This window comes from Pristis pectinata, chromosome 10, assembly GCF_009764475.1.
Source record: "Pristis pectinata isolate sPriPec2 chromosome 10, sPriPec2.1.pri, whole genome shotgun sequence".
Taxonomy (NCBI): domain Eukaryota; kingdom Metazoa; phylum Chordata; class Chondrichthyes; order Rhinopristiformes; family Pristidae; genus Pristis; species Pristis pectinata.
In genome coordinates this window covers 25,693,783-25,711,410 of record NC_067414.1, presented here as the reverse complement: position 1 = coordinate 25,711,410, position 17,628 = coordinate 25,693,783, and the positions used below count along the sequence as shown (strand labels likewise).

At 37.6% G+C, this 17,628-nt stretch overlaps 1 protein-coding gene across 2 annotated transcripts in view; it reads left to right on the top strand.

The window, feature by feature from the left end:
* The window catches only part of phip (pleckstrin homology domain interacting protein), a 158,443-nt gene that overhangs the window by 61,136 nt on the left and 79,679 nt on the right, over positions 1–17,628 (top strand). For both annotated transcript variants that reach the window (XM_052024448.1, XM_052024446.1), the window contains exons 8-10: positions 1,886–2,107; positions 8,488–8,588; positions 15,302–15,372. In XM_052024448.1, the coding sequence (XP_051880408.1) occupies positions 1,886–2,107; positions 8,488–8,588; positions 15,302–15,372 (394 nt within the window). The remainder of the gene's footprint in view (positions 1–1,885; positions 2,108–8,487; positions 8,589–15,301; positions 15,373–17,628) is intronic.

The window sequence follows — 17,628 nt, the reverse complement described above, 5'->3', positions numbered from 1 at the left end:
ATCAATGCTCCTAAGAGTCCTGCCATTTACTGTATGCTTTCCTTTTGCCTTTGACCTCCCAAAGTTCAACACCTCACACTTGTCCAGATTAAATTCCATCTGCCATTTTTCTGCCCACATTTCCAACTGGTCTATATCCTGCTGTATCCTTTGACAACCTCCTCACTGTCCACAACTCTGCTAAAGTTTGTGTAATTTGCAAACTTGCTGATTACCCTCCCAACATTTTCATCCAAACAACAAGGTCCCAGCACTGATTCTTGCGATGCACTGCTGATCACAGACTTCCAGTCAGAATAACACCCTTCCACCACTACCCTCTGTCTTCTATGGCCAAGCCAATTTTGAATCCAACCTACTAAGCACCCGTGGATCCCATGTGATTTAACCTTCTTGAATGCTTTTCTAAAGTCCATGTAGACAACATCCTCTGCCCTATCCTCATCAATCATCTTCATCACCTCAAATAAAAAAGTAAAGGTTTGTAAGACGTGACCTCCCCTGCACAAATTATATTTTCTTAATTGAAAGCTTCTTAATTTGAATTGTGCATTAATTTGAATGGGAAGTGTGTGGGGGAAAAAATCTCTATTTTTACTTAAACTGTTTAGTTCAGATTGTTGAATGATTTGGTAGTTTTCCAAGCAGAAAACTATGTTGATTTAATAGGAATGGACTGTACCAACATTTTGATGCTTTAAGTAGGTCAGTAAATAATAATAAATGCAGACAAGCTGAGAATTAAGGTTATGTGGCATGAATAGTTTAGAAATTTTTTTTTAGTGTGGTAGAATAAGATTAGTTCTGTCACCTTGTCTTAGAGTGCAGGGATCATTTAATCAATTATCCTAGACTTGCTCCTGACAGGGTAGTTAATGCTCAGTGTGCTATTTTCACAGATCTGTTCATGAAGGCAAAATATCTTTTATCACATTCTATTGCATGTGATATTGAGCTATTTCTATTCACAAAAAATTCTCATTTCATGGGTGTTAATCAGAGACTAACCCACAAGTTGAAGGGGCATGAAAACACTGAGTAAATGAGAGAGCAAAAGTTGATATTAGCTGCCTGAGCTGAATGACTTGTTTTCTGTATAAATATGTTGAAAGAGTGGAGCCAGATAGATGCCCCAGGTTCTAGCTGGACAGGTTCTGTACTTTACTGTGTTGAAATGCACTAACCATATTTCCACTGGTCTCTTACCCAGCTTAGAATGGTGAAATCACGAATGGGAATGCAATGCCTGAAAGTGTAGTGGAAGCAAACTTAATACAAGCTTTCAAGGAATTAGGCATGTCCTTGCAAAGGAAAGAAGTGCATGGCTGCAGCGGAAGCAATGGAGTGGGTCTGATTGCTTAGCTCTTTCAAACAGCCATCACAGGGCAGGCCATCTGCACATCTATAGCACAGTTTGGAAATCGCAAAGTTTCTATTATTGATCTCGCAGGTTGAGATATTTTGCTGCATTCAAAATCCCAAGGAGGGGAATAGCCTGATGCCTCTATTTCTGCCACTATGGATGTAATGGATATAAAGGTCTCTTTGTATACTGTAAACTTATAGTTCCATGATTCTGTGATCAATTATGGAATGCTTTTATTGCAGGAATGTTATGAACAAAATTGCTGAATATCCTCTCTGTTCTTAAGAAGTTGAAATGTTTTTTTCTGAAATCAATTAATCAATCCTAGTTTTTGAAGTGACTTGCACAGTACAAACCATTGCACTGAATTCAGAATATGGCTATTTTTAATAGTGATATAAAACACAAATGTATGGCATTGCAGTAAATGACAACCAAATGGATAACTGTACAATAAATAAATGTTGCTGAAAATAGACAGTATCCAGCTAATCTGACCTTCTTTGAAACAATGTACAGGGATCCGATGATTGTCTGGTGAAGATCTGGACAACAGATGATGGCAGGCTTCTGGCAACCTTGCGAGGACATTCTGCTGAAATCTCGGACATGGCAGTTAACTATGAAAATACCATGATTGCTGCAGGCAGCTGTGATAAAATCATCCGAGTTTGGTGCCTCCGGACATGTGCACCTTTAGCTGTTCTACAGGGCCATACTGCATCTATCACATCCTTGCAGGTAAAGAGAACCATTGACAGTGTAATTATTTATGTAATAAACTAATCACAGGTAATGTAGCACATGGGGACAGGGAAATAGAGTTAATGTTTCAAGTTGATGGTGTTTGATGAGAACTCTATTGGCTCCAGTTCTGACTCCAGTGATGCTGTCTGACCTGCTGAGCATTTGCAGAAATTTCTTTTCATATTTTAGATTTCAAGCATGTGCAATATTTTGCTTTTTAAAAAAATCATTGATAATCACTGCAATTAACTCATTCAATTTTGGTGATAAATTTTCCTTATTATAATAGGTAGAAAAATAATGATAGGAAGCTGAATGGGATCCAGACCTGATAGAGCCTGAGAGGTGGAAATGGAATGAGGGTGGGAGTGGGAGTGGGATGTTGTTTGGGAAAGCTTGAGAAAGCAAGGAGCAGGGCAAGTGTAGAATATCGGAGGGAAAGGCCAGGAGATGAGGGAGCATGGTGAATATGGCATACTGGAGTAAAAGCCTGTGAGAAGAAGGGAAGGGATAAAAATAAAGGTGGTCCTGATATATGGAGAGGAAAATCCTTAAAGATAATAGAACAGGAGAAGGAGGGCTGGGGAAACCAGAAAGTAGCAAGGGAGGGTGGGAATGGAGTCTGAGAGAGAGAGCCCAAAAAAGGACAGAGCAGGCAAGGGTGAAAACAGGATTAGGAAGGGAAGGCCTGAGATAAGTAAGCAAAGCAGTGGAGGCATTAGAAACAAAAATGGAAAGTCTTGAGCCTCTTGGAAAATGAATTCAGGGGCCAGTTTTATTGAATGTGCTACTGAAGAATCCTACTTTTACTAACTGGTAAGAGTCAATTTCCATTATCTTCCTTTCAATTTTCAAATGAGGTTTTTGTGGACAATCTGTTTTTGAAGTTGTTAATTATGAAGGAAAATACAAAGAACAGTGGAGGTGTTGCTGACATGAAATGTTGACTGATTTCTCTGTTTACAGATGCTGCTTGACTGGCTGAGTTCTTCCAGCTTTTCTGCTTTTGTATAAAGAAAACTGCTTTTTACCAATTTTCTTTATTCATGATCAACCAACCGTAAGATTGGGCAGGAAAGTGGAATTGTGGTGAAGAATGCTGGAATAAAAACAGAAAGTGCTGGAAGTACTCGTTTGGTGAGGCTGCATCTTTAGGGATGGAAACTGAGTTAATGTTCCAGGTCCATGGACTTTCATCAGAAAGTCTGCTCATCATCCCATCTTTATTTTAGCATTTTAATGGTCTCCAGCTTTAAAGTGTTGCTTACTGAGGAAATGCATAATGATAATAGATACCAGGAATAAAGCAAACACCTAAATTGTGTTGTTTACAGCTATGCCATTAAAAAAAAAAGTTAGTGTATCAAACATATGCTGACATAAAAACTGCAGATACTGGAAATCCAAAAAAAAAGGAACTGTTCCCTCTTAGATTTGCCCTGGCGTTGTTAAGGTTACATACTTAACTGCATTATTTTCAGTTGTCTGGATTGATTCTGGGCATCATGCAATATTTAATAAAAATAATTTTAGTTACACATATTTTCCATAAAGACAGTGCCCTTTTTCAATACGTATGTTGTGATATTTGGCTGTTTAGCTCCCATTGTTTAGGTGCTATAAGTGCCAAATTGCTTTTAATTTTCTGCATGATCTGTGGGTTACATTTGTAGTGCAACTTGCAGAGAGTTGCAAGGGAGCATGGTATTTTCAGACCTGAAGACTGCAGAGTAATGAGACTGACATCAAGTAATGCGCAATGTTGATTTGATGCAAGCAGTCCGGAATTGGATCTGAATGATACAGCTTACGTTTGTTCAGTTTGCACAATGGTCCACCATTTAGCAGCAGGAAGGGCCACCCCACTTGTGCTATATTAAGGGATCACTAATTATCCAGAGGTGTGATGCAAATAGGATGGTTGGTTGGATTAATTTAGAAGGTTAATCTTTAGACATCACGGTAGTCTTTAATGATTTTGCAGAAGGAAGTGGCAGTGTAGCTTGATTTTAAAATTATGCATAATTTATCTTAAGTTTATGTAATTTATGTTGTCATGTTTGTAATGTACTGAGCTGCTGCTGGAAAAAGCTAATTTTTATGGCATTTATACCTTGGATATCTATGCCCATGACAATAAACTTGAAACTTCAGCAGATGCTACTGGTTGAAGTCTGCTGACTTTTTGTTTACTCAGTTTTCAGTATCAGGGTACTGGCAGGACCAGCATTTATTGCCCAGCCCTAATTGTCTTGGAGAAGGTGGTATAGTGTGCCACTTTCTTAAACTGCTGCATTCCTGCTATTGATGCTGTAAGAGAGGGAGTTCCAGGATTTAGACCCAGCATTGATGAAGGACCTGTGATATATTTCCAAGTCAGGATGGTGTGCACTTGTTGCCCTTGTCCTTCATGGTGGTAGAGGTTGCAAACATGGGAGGGGTGTTGAAGAATCTTTGGTGAGTAATTGCAGTGCATTTTACAGATGGTGCATACTGTATCCAGTCTGCTGGGGGTGCTGTGATGTTAAAGGAGATGGTGAAGGAGTTACCAAACAAGCGTCATGCTTTTGTTCTGGTTGGTCTTGAGCTCTTCAGGGTTCCAGGAACTGCAGACATGCAGCCAAGTGGAGATTATTTAATTATGCTCCTGACTTGTGCCTTGTAGATGGTGGAAGAGCTCAATGAGTCATCCAGCCTCTGAACTCCTCTTGTAGCCAGAGTATTTATGTGATTGGCCAAGTTGAGTTTCTGGTTAATGGTGACCTGCAGGATATTGATGATGGTAATGCCATTAATTATCAGGAACAAGTGGTTAGACTGTCTTGTTGGCAACAATCAGTAGCTGCCAACAAGATGCTGTAGGAACTCAGCAGGTCAGGCAGCATCTAGATGAGGGGTCTCGACCTGAAATGTCGGCTGTCCATTTCCTTCTACAGATGCTGCCTAACCTGCTGAGTTTCTCCAGCATCTTGATTTTGCTTCAGATTCCAGCATCTATAGTCTGTGTGTCCATTTAAGTGCACTGTGCCTGGTTGAGCAGTTATGGGTTATAGAGCTTTGTGATCCTAGCCCATGCTTTCCAACTCCATTTTGGCCCCTAAACTCTCTAATGATGATTTCAGCCAGGTTTTATTTCATAATAGAAGTACTTCCTTTTGCTTGTGTGGTAACTGCTTTGAAATGATTACAAACTATTATTTGTTACCAATGATAAATTTAGATATAGCTACTTGAAGTTGATGGAAAATTATAAATGTCATACAAAGTAGGTTTCTTTCAGCAGATTTAACAACAGTGCTAATATCACCCTACGTTCCTTCTGTGGAAAGAAATACCTTAATTTGAGCCTCATAGACTTCCTAGATTTCCAATAAATAATAAACATTCTTGTTTATTCAATTTGATCATATTGTTTGGTTACAGCAACTTTTTGAGATAGAAGCTTCTGTAAAGTTAGGGCACCTTTGTTATGGATTTGTTGTTCCAGAAGATTATCCACCTGCTTATATTAAAAAAAAACTGTGTCTGTAAACGTGTATTCATATGCTCAGAGAATTCCAAATTACATTTTGTCAAAAAGAACAAGACATGCTAGGAGAAGAGAAACCTTTGTGTATCTGTGTATGTGGCAAAAGCAGAAGAAGGAGAGACCATTTGGCTCTTTACAGTCCACGCTGCTCTCTGTAGCACTGCGGCTAGTCCCCACTCTCACTTTGCCCTGCAGTTCTTTTGAAGAACATAATTGAATCAGCCTTCACAACCCTGTTACCGAGTGTATTCCAGAGCAGACCATTCATGCATAAAAAAGAAATTGTATTTCTCAGGTAGTCTAGTGTATTTTTAAACTAATGGTCACCCCTTTCTGCATATCCACTACTTCCTCTTTTTCTGTAGCCATCACATTATTTTCTTCCAGGTAAAAAACTAAGCAAACTACTTATTTATCATTTTAGCCATTCCCTTTGCCTACATAAGTAAGTTTCCATTTTGGTCTCCTCCTTATCAGGCCTATAGAAGCCTTTTGGGTTTCCTCTTTTGTTGTTTGAGCATCTACTTGTATTCTCCTTGCTCTTCACATATGAACTGCTTATAATCAATCTGATTCTCACCTGTACAATTAACCTGATGTATATCAAACTCCCCTTGTTCATTCTTTCTTGTCATCTTGAAACCTTGGTTGGTAGGAACTACCTCTGCTTTAAAGGTCATGCATTGTTCAGTTACAGTTTTCCCTTTCAATCTTTGATTCCAGTTTAACCAGAGCAACTCCCATTTTTAACCTGTCCTGATGCACAGTCTTGAATCGAAATATCAACAATTCCTTTCCCACCCACAGATGCTACTCAACCTGCTGAGTTTCTCCAGTAGCTTTTTTTGCTCAGCCCATTAAAACTGTCGGTAATTAATTTTACTTTAGAATGGTTCCTTTCAATCTAAAGAACAGCTGCTTCATGATGTCAGTGTCCTTTTAGTCCTTTGGATTTTAATTTTACTGATGGGGGAAGCTATGTAAAGTTGACTCTTACTTGCTAAAGCAGTTTAATTCATGAAAAAGAAGTGAAAACAGACAATATTGGAAACAAACACTCAGTAGATTCAAAAGCGTCTGTGGAAAGGGAAACAGAGTTAATGTTTCAGATCAAAGACCCTACATCAGAACTGGGAAAGAGAAAACCACCAAAAGGAAGCATATGTAAACTGTTAGCAGCAGTTTACAGAAAAATAACATCTAGAACAAGTGGTTTACCGCAAAGACAGCTGAAGAAGTGAAATAGCACAGATATTAACCCTTCTGAATGCTGAATGTCTTTTAGAACTTGCACATTTGTTAATTGCTGAAGTTGTTTTTGCTTAACTTTGAATGGCCTATTTCTGTTTTTCATAATACTGCAAGTATAGTGCAATACTCATTAATATAAAAACAGAAACTACTGGAAATACTCAGCAGGTCGGGCAGCATTCTGTGGAGAAGGAAATTAAGTTAATGTTTCAGGTCAGCAACTCTTTATCCTCATGGATCTCTCTACAGCTATTGAAGCAGTTGGCTACTTCACCTTCCACCTGGGCCTATGATCCACTCTTCAGCTTGATGGGATTGTCACTCTTACTAGTTGAATCATAGCCATACCAAATCTATAATTATGTTATCTCCCCATTGCTGGTGCCATAATTTTGCACGTGTTCATTAAGCTAATCACATCCTCCTGCAATAAAAAATCAAACTGAAGGAAGAGCTCAGTGGGTCAAGCAGCATCTGTGGAGGCAAAGGGATGGTCAATGTTTCGGGTTGAGACCTTGCACCAGGACTGAGTTCTTCCAGCAGTTTGTTTTTTGCTCCAGATTCCACCATCTGCACTTTCTTGTGTCTCAAATCCTCCTGCGTGTGCTTGTAATCTGGAGGCTCTTATTTTATTCCACTGCTATTCTGACTGACCCCCCCATTCACCTCTTCTGTAATCTTAAGCTTGTCTAAAACTCTGCTGCTCTATGCTGTCTTGCAGTGAGTCCTGTTGGTCCATCACTCCAGTTCTCACTGATTTACAATGATCCCTGGTCTCCCAGCCAATCGAATTTAAAAGTAATCTGTTTGTTTAAATGTTTCTCATCTACCTGTCTGTGCAACCTTGTCTGGTGTGTGTTATTTCTGTGGTTGGCCACCTGTGCATCCTTTTTCCTTCATTTCAGTTTTTTCTATCAATCTTGGATTCCATTTTACCCAGAGTAGATCCACTCTCAACTCACTAAAACTCTGTAATTAATTCATTTTACTTTAGGATGTTTCCTTTCAGTCTTAAAAAAAAGGCTGCTTTTTGCTATAACTATGCCTTTAGTCCCTCAGGTTTTAATTTTGCTAATGTACAATCTAAGTCAAAAAGGGGAGAGTATAAGCAGAAAATGCTGGAAACATTTTGGTGTCTGTGTCTTCAGCATTGATTGTGGACATGTTGTATCTTCTTTTGTTTGAAAAGAAGTTGTCTTGGCTTCAAGTTGCTTTGCCCAGTGCTGTAACTGCACTTGAAGGTACCTCGCTGATTGAGAACTTGAGAGCTTATTTATCTCTACAGTTCACTACGACACCAGGTGTATGTATTTATTCCCATTGTCACTTGGAGAGGTTTCTTCATCCTGTTTCACAATTTTTCTTAATTCCTGTTTTTTTAAAAATCCCTGATAGCCTCATTAGCCAGTACATTGTTAGTGAAGACTACCACATCTGGACCCTTAGTGGAGCAAGTGGTGAGAAAACGAGATGTCTTTATAGCCTCTCCACATAATCATCAATAGCTCATAAACATTTTCTTCATATCTTGACAGTTAAATATGCTATTGTATCTTCCTCAATGCTAACCCTTTTCAATTTTGCTGTTTTCCAGTTTTCGCCAATGTGCACTGGCTCTTTGAGGTTTCTGTCTTCCACAGGGGCAGATGGCACAATTTGTTTCTGGCAGTGGGATGCTGGCATGTACAAATTTAGGTCAGTAAGTACTCTTTTTATTTGAGAAATAAAACTTGTTAGTATTAAGTAATTTGGGATTTGTTTAGAACATACAACAAAGAACTTTACGGTGCAGTACAGGCCCTTCGGCCCACGATGTTGTGCCGACATTTTATCGTGGTCTAAGATCTATCTAACCCTTCCCTCCCACCTAGCCCTCCATTTCTCTATCACTGATGTGTCTATCTAAGAGTCTCTTAAATGTTTCTAATGTATTTGCCCCCACAACCTCTTGGCTGACTACGAATGGCCACCGAGCTTGTCCTCCTGTTCCACTCACGCAGCCCAAAAGGTCCAAGTATCCTGGCTGCCTTGCTGCTGTGGCCATCCCATGAGGCTGAGCAGTCTGCAAATGGCAACTATGTCTTGGGCAGTGGACCCTGAGACCTTTGTCCTTATCCCTCTAATGTCCCTTTAGCAACTTGTGTTGTCCAAAGATTTTTATCTGTTTTTAAATATTATTGATAAAAACATTTGAAAGCAATTGAAACAGATTTAAATTATTTTAAAAATATATACAAAATATGTTTAAAAAGTGATTTTACTAAAATAGACATAGCTGAGAGAAATTAATTGAAAAGACCAAGTGAAATTAATGTAAGTTGGTGACCCGAGTGAATGACTATGGCTGTAATACATACACCAGCCATAGATGGCACAAAAGCTGAAGGGACAAATGTGAACCATTTAGCTCAGGTCATTCATGTTCTGCCCAGCAGCGGAGTGGGTAGTCAGATGTAGTGGCTTCTGGCCTTCTGACTTGCTCCTAACATTGCAATTCACAGATGCAGAAGGTAGGAGCAATCTGACCATTACATGGCAGCTAGCTCATTGCCATCCATGGAACCATAAACTTGTGAGCAGTGCCATCCACTCCAATGTGTTCAATAAAACATTCAGGTTACTCTGTTAATTCAAAGCCATTTTTGTTTGCTTTAAACTGAACTATCCATTTGCTTGAATTAAACAATTATAATACTTATCACAGCAGGCCACTTTATTAAAAAAATAAATATCTCCAATCTGAATGATAGATAATTAAAATTAAAATGAAACTATAATATATCTGACATATATAATATCATATATTGATTTAAAACTAAAATACATATAAATATGTATATGACATAGTTCAATATGATTGCTTCCACATTTCCAAGGTACACAGATACTGGGAAGGAAAGAAAAGTGGCTGTTGTTGGATTAATTTTGAGTTTCAAATATGTTGAGGCGCATTCAAATTTGAAAATACCAGAACGGCAATTTAAATTCAGTCAAGTGAATACATTTGAAATAAATTAAATAGTATCAGTATTAGTGACCAAGTGACTACAACCCCATATGTTTCACAAATCTCCTTTAGGAAAGGAAATCTGCCTTCCTTATCATTTGTGGCCAGTGTTTGACTCCAAATTCACACTACTGTGGGTGACTTGTAACTGTTCCCTGAAATGACCCAGTCCACTGATGATTACCAAACACCGACAGCAAAGTGCACTTCCAACCACAGGAACTTCAAGAAGGCAGTTCACCTTGTCATGAGTGGTTAGAAATGGTCATAAAATGCTAATGTTGCTGTTGATACCCAAATTGTTTAGAATCTGTGAAGGAATAAAATAAACCCCCATATGAAACTGGGAGATATGGGTGGGAGTATGAAGGAAGAGAAGGTAGGTGGGGTGTATAACCTCGTATGGTCCTGAGAGCTGCTTGAAGTTAGTTGATCTTGGAAATTATGCATGTTGGGAATTCTGCAGCAAAATTAATGATTTAAAAATAATTTTAAAGACCATGCTAGTAAATGATTTTTTTTTGTCAAATGGTAAGTATTTTGAAGAATAGTATGTCTTCATTCTATTAAAAAGCAGTAAAACATAACTTGTTTTCCATTCTGAGATTAGTAAATTTGCAAATATTTGGTTATGCTTTTATGAAGAACTAATCATTTATAGAGGGAATAACTCAGCATTTTTTCGATATCTAAGTTTGTATAGAAACTTGGCTTCATCCTGAAAAATTACTGTAAATTTGTATCAGATCAATGGTGATGATAAATACATTCAAATGAAATGGAATAAGAAATCGACCCCTCCTAAAATTAACACATGCATTCAAATTCAAAGTCTCATTGGGATGAAATTATAATTCTGGCAGAACCCAATTAGTGGCATAATTTGGGGTTCATGATTGGTCTAAGGTGAATGTTGTTTTTCATTGAGCAGTTTTTAAGTTAAAGATATTATATCATGTCCTTAGAAGCCGTGCTGTTATGTTAGAGCATGAAGACTTATTTTCCTATGAATTAAGTGCAATGGATACTATTCCATTTTAACTAATGCTGTGAACTCTCCATTCTCTTACAATGACCTAGTTAATATTTCACAGATGAAAATTGAAGGGTAAGGGGACTAGAGTATATGTATATTAAAATTTAAAGTTTCCATGCCAACCCTTGATTAAATTTGGGTTAATGTGTTTTCCTGCCAGAGTTATCTCATGACTGCATGTTTTGCTATGATCATGTGCTCTTCACGTTTGGATTGAGGAATATTTCTCCATTCTTCCTATTTTCAGCTGATCATTGTGCAATTGTCTAAAGTATATTTATTTGAAAGAAAGCCTCCTTAAGTACTACCATAAAATGTTTAGATCACTGAAGAATGTGATTTTTACTGCTTATGCCTTATCAGTCAACTTGGAAATAATAATATAACCTACTAACTCCATTCTTGCCAGAGAAGTAACAGTAACTACTTTTATTTGGTACACTATTTTCATATGGTATTTGCAGAAGACAATTTTTATTGCAGAATTAGCTTATAGTTAAAATTGACATTAATAATTAAGTATAAATGCTATAGCCACAGGTATAACATACATCAACAGATTTAAGTTAGTTATGATGGAGGTCTGATAACTTATAATTTAAGGTCCGTTGAACACTAGATGTAAATGTATCACCTGCAGCATTGTTTTATGCACTTGGTTTTCTGACAAAACTCCATTTCATTTTGTCAAACATTGATCCCCCACCATCTTTTTTTGTGGGGTCCATTCTTATCCAGTCAGCTTTTATGAATTGCTTGAATGCTGAAATGATTATGATACTCCAACTTGACATATTCATTCCTAGTAGAAAGTATGAAATCAGCACCCAGCTGAAAGTATGAAATGGTTACTTTCTACTCTGCTTCTGAAATTCATTCCAAATTGGCACATTAATGACATTTTTGCCTTTCTGGCTTGAATTGTTTCTGGACAAATCAGGTGTATGTCGTTGACTGATTGCTGCTTTTGTTAAACATTCGTGTCCATATAGGCTGTTTTTGAGTGTCTAATGGCTTTTGTCTAATTTAATAAATAGCCAAATTGAACAGTGGTCAAAGAACAGTCTTTTTAGATATTAAATATCACTGAAAAATCCCCTTTGAGCTTCAGCTCCAATGTAGAAAGACTGATTGGGTCATGGGTGTTCTATCTAATGTGACAGATAAAATCCCGGAAGGCATGCATGTTAGAAATTAAGCGTGGTTGTCACATGTTCCACTGTGTAAATCATCTTGATGTTATTTTTAATTCAGCATTTAAGTTTCCTTAGGACTACACCACTAGTAGGGCAATAAACCAGGACTTTAAAGGTTTTTCTGCTGATCACTAGACTTGATTTATGAACATATTGATCTATTTTTAATATATTTTTGGGCCATTGCTGGGCATGTTTATAACCTTGGCTGGGAAAACAGTGATACCCTGTTTATCTGAATGTGAATATCTCTAATCTTTTGTTTCTCACCAAGCTGATGTTACAGATTTCAGGCCTTGGATACTTTACTATATTAGAAGTGCTTATATGAATGCAAGTTGTGGATTCTAAATGTACACTTATTGTTAACTGGTTTGTTCAGAGTGGCACTGAACACACTGTCTCTTTTCCACTTCGTTAGATGTTGCTATGTTATTGTCCTGATACAAAGCAAAATAATAAAAGAATGCAGGGAGATTGATGCATGGATTTAACTTAGTGTCAAGTGTCTTGCTTTCTGATGGCTTTTGAAGCTATTATAGGGGAGTTTGAATGAACTAGCACCATTTCTTCTGTTGTTTACACTGTTGTTTGGCTGTCCTTCCACAAATCAGTTTGGAGCCTTTTTGTGGAAGTAGTGATTAAATGAATAGTCTCTGAGATTTGTTCCGTTGAACCATGGCAGACATGAGCATCAAAAGCATTCTCACCTCCAATTCAGAAAGCTGTGGTTTGAATTCCTTCACCTGGGATTTGAGCACAAAAATCCATCAAAGCAATACTGAGGGGCACATCCTCTCACGTAGGTGAAATGTTAGTTTCCCCACCAAGTCATTTTTAATCAGGTGGATATAAAAGAACTTGTGGCACCATTTTGAAGAGCAGATGTTAACTCATGGCCAATATATGTATCTCTCAACCAAAAATACATGGATTAATTGGTCATTATCACATGGCTGTTTATGGGATCTTATTAGACACAAATTGCAGCAGTGATAACAACGATCCAAAGGTTGGCTGTACACCACTTTGCAAAGTCGAGGTTGTGAAAGATGATAAATAAATGAAAATCTTTAATATTTTCAAGCTCAGGAGCTATTCATGTGTGAATAAGTAGCCATCGCCAAGAAAGATCATGGATAAGTCATTTAATTTTATAATACAATGAATTTCCTCTTTCTTTAAAATATCTATAAAAATAATAGTACATGTGAGTACACTATCTGACAATCATAGTATCACTTAGTTATCAATGAAAACATCTTTTGTGGGCTGGGAAATAATTTCCGAATAACGACTGATAGACATTGCTTCAAATACACAATGATGCATAAAGTACACCATTAGAAACACTGAAGTTGCTCTGTCTAGAGCAGGGTCGTCCCTAAAAACATTAGGTTTCACTTGAAGTATAATTCTCAGGCACTGGAATTTGATCTCACATTTTAAATTGAAGTTTCAGTTGAAGAGGCTAAAAATATTTGCATTCAGTGCACTGATGTATATAGGTAAGATATATTTTTTGAAAATTTGATAATACCTATAGATTTTAGTTTTATCCCAGACTTTCAGGTGAAATTTGACTCATTGGCAACTTTTTTGTGCATTTATAAAGTACTGAGTTTGGTGCACAAGGATCTTTGTGGAAAGAATTATTCAGATACCATATTGGCAAAGATGTTAATGCACAAGTAGTGAACACCCATGGAAGTGAGCTAAGCAGGCAGATTGTAACCTTGGGCACCGTATAGTACTGATATGATAAAAGCAGCTGTTTTGGAGTTCAGCATCTCAACTAGTGCCCTCTCTTACCCCTTCATAACTGGACATACAATCAGCAGCAGGAAAGAGATGCAAACCTCCCAGCCCACCAGCCATTTGAATGGATTGGTTGATGGTTGATTTTTTTCAGCCTAGTTGGTATGATATTACAAAGGTTGGTATCACAGTACTTGCTTCACGTGCACAGATTTTCAGGGAACAATGTGATAAAGGCTGAAGGGAATTTTTATGACTTCTACATAACATTATTTGTTGGTGATTAATGGGGAAGTCAGCAGTTTCTGAGGCTTAGGGTGCAGGTGGTAGAATAAAGCATTTTTGTTACATTCACTGACCTTGAACACCTGTGCAAGGTCAGTGAACTTTTGTAATGCCATATCTAAGTTAATGGACGTGCACTTCTGCCCTTGAACTCTGCAGCTGTCTGCTCCCACTGCCTGCTCTGCATGTGTTTGCTGGACCTCCTGCTCTTCTGATATCAGAAGACATTAATTTTCTGCTCCCACTAACATTTCCAATTTCTGAAAGCCATAAAATGTGTTCTCTCCATGTTGCATCAATGTTTCTGTGTCATATTTACTTCCCTTTTGACAGCCACAAATTGCTCCAGCCACAGTCTACATCAGTTCTGTATCCACCATATCCCCCCCACCCCTACCATTACCATGTGGTAGTGGCTAGCCTCATGTTGCTGGCTAGGTTTAAATGGAGCTGGTCATCCACAATTTTAGTTCCCTGCTGATATAACCAGTTAAATGCTTAGCCCTGGCTGGAATCATTGAAATGAGTAGGAGGCACTATGTTGGTGCTGTGTCTGCATTGCAGGCAACAAGCTTGGATCAATTTCCCATTGCAATGCTCGCTATCATTATTGCAGGCTGTCATATTTATATCCTATTGTTTGCTGTAATGGTTAGCATGGTTTTTTTATGGTATCTTATTGTGCTTCCATGGTTAATTAAGGGAGATACATTCTCTTGCTAGTAATGTGGCTTTTATCTTTGAATTGTTTCTGCAAGAGTTCACATTCACGTCCATATTTATGAAGGAGTTACACAGTTTTTTAAGCCAAGCATCCTTTTTGATTTCAGATCTATTTCCAGGAGGCCATTCTGACATTAGTTTCATGGTGTCCTACTTCTACAGCATAATAATTATTGTAATGTGTGAGCATGTTAAAGTCAATGTCAAATTTACATAAAAAATCTCCTGAGTCAGTCCATACTAATTATTGCTGCCTGTGTCAGCTTCTAGTTTTAATAATATTAACCTCCAGGAAGAGAGAAAGTGCACACCAACCTAAAAGTGAAATGCTTCAGTTTTTAACAGCTGTTGAAGACCAGAGTAATTACAATCATTTCTTAATGTTGTTCTATTTTTATTACAGTCATCGGCCAATTAAATTTACTGAGCGTCCAAGGCCAGGGGTCCAAATGATCTGTTCTTCTTTCAGTGCTGGTAAGTGACATCTGTCAGTTTTAATATTTAAAATTTTTGGTGGTGGTAATTATTTTAAATTTCAACAGGAATGTAGATTTCAAATTAATATGGCTGCATAATTCAGAAAGTGCATATTTAAAAAGAAAAGCTGTTCAGAGCATAGAGTTTATTGGCTGCATGAACAGTTGATTCTGTAAATAGTAGATCCTCAAGTACTTTAATTTTACATTTGATGAGGCTAATTACACAAGTTATGGAATATTGCAAGAGATGCCTGTGATTTGTCCCTTCCACCCTCACTCTCCCGACGCCCAAATCAAACAAAAATATCCACTTACCAATCCCTATTCTGGTTTTCCACATACAATATTTCTGTGTAATATTGATGAGATTTCAATATTTATTCTTTTTGCTTGTTGTTAACTTGATGCATGCAAAACATGGAAATTAGCTACTTGGAGAATAGTGTATGATAACTAGTTTGGTTTTAAAACAAAAATGAGCTGGCATTCAGCAGAGTCAGAATCTCCTCTGTTGATTATGATTCCAGTCTACGTAAACTTGTGGAAAACAAATACTAAGACAATACTAACACTAAGACCAGGGCGACAATGGCTGACATGAGGGGGCATAATTTTAAGGTGATTGGAGGAAGTTATAAGGGGATGTCAGGGGTAAGTTTTTTTTTACAGAGAATGGTGGGTGTGTGGAATGCACTGCCGGCAGAGATTGTGGGGCAGATACATTAGGGATATTTAAGAGACTCTTAGACACATGAATGATAGAGAAATGGAGGGCTATGTGAGAGGGAAGGGTTAGCTAGATCTTAGAGCAGGATAAAATATTGGCACAACATTGTGGGCCAAAGGGCCTGTACTGTGCTGTAACGTTCTCTGTTCTAAGACACCCAAGTCTAGTTGGAAGTAAGCTGAATGCAGTGAGTTATCCATTAAAAATTTGATAGTTTTTGGATACATTTCAATACCTGAATCTGCTGATGTACTCTAAGATTGAAAGTTGAAGTATGGGTGAGGCAAAGTGATGTTGACGTAGGCATTTTATATCTGGAAATGCAAGGGCAGACAATGTGATAATTGATGGATCTCACATAGTTGGAAAGAAAAATGCACATTCATGTGTCCATAATTTCTTAGTATTGTGGACATAGCTTCTATAGAGTGAAGAAGAACAGGGATAATATTCACAACTTTAGGAGTGCTTTCCCACATTAAATGCACAATATAGATATTGGTTTTATTTGTTATATATTTGCTCAAGATGTACATGTCACTGGCTGGGCCAGAGTATATTGCTATTTCCAAATTACCCTGGGATGGTTTGCTAGACCATTTCAAATTCATTTAGGAGTCTTCCATTTTGCTGTGACTCTTTGCTCGCGTATGGGCCATACTAATAAAGACAGCAGATGTCATTTCTTGATCAATGAGCCAGATGGACTTTTACAACAATTCAGTACTTTTGTTTTTACCATTACAGATACCAGTTTTTTATTCCAGGTATAATTAATTACTTGAATTAAAATTCTAAATATTGCTGTCTTTGAATCAACAGACTAAGCATTTTAATACTAGTCCAGTAACCTCACTATTGTCCTACCATAGCCCCACTTTTATTATTGATGCACAAGACTACTCGCAATAGAATTGAAGCTAAGGCTTCTCATTGTGTCGTCTCGACTTTGCACATTTTTGCTGTTTGAGAATGTTTGAACGTTGGATTCCACATGTCATCCATGTATCATGGAGAAGTAGATTCTAAGGCTTGAAATTAAATCAATGTGATGGATTGACAATAAAGGGGAGGGTAATCTGTCAGAGTTCTGAAACAGCAATCCAGATTGTTGCTTTTGTAAGCTAAGGGCTGAAACAGCAACATTGGCATCAACTTGATGTCTTTGTTCCAAGCAGTGTGTTGTTTGGAATTTATCTAATTTTTCATGTTATTGAACTTTCATGCACTGTCATTTTTCTCCTATACCTTCACTCATAAAATGAGAAATGCCATTTATTTCCAAAAAAAGATTCTGAAGTCTCTTATGTTACAGAATGTAATTGTTTGCAGGATGTGGATATTGTTGGAAATGTTGGCATTTATCGTCCATCCCTAATTGCCCCTGAACTGAGGAGGCAGCTAAGAGTCAATCACAGGCTGGAATTGCATACATCGTGCAGACTGGATTTGGGTGGCAGATCCCCTACCCTGAAGAATGTTAATGAGCCAGATAGATTTTTATGAGATTTTTGTGTTTACAGT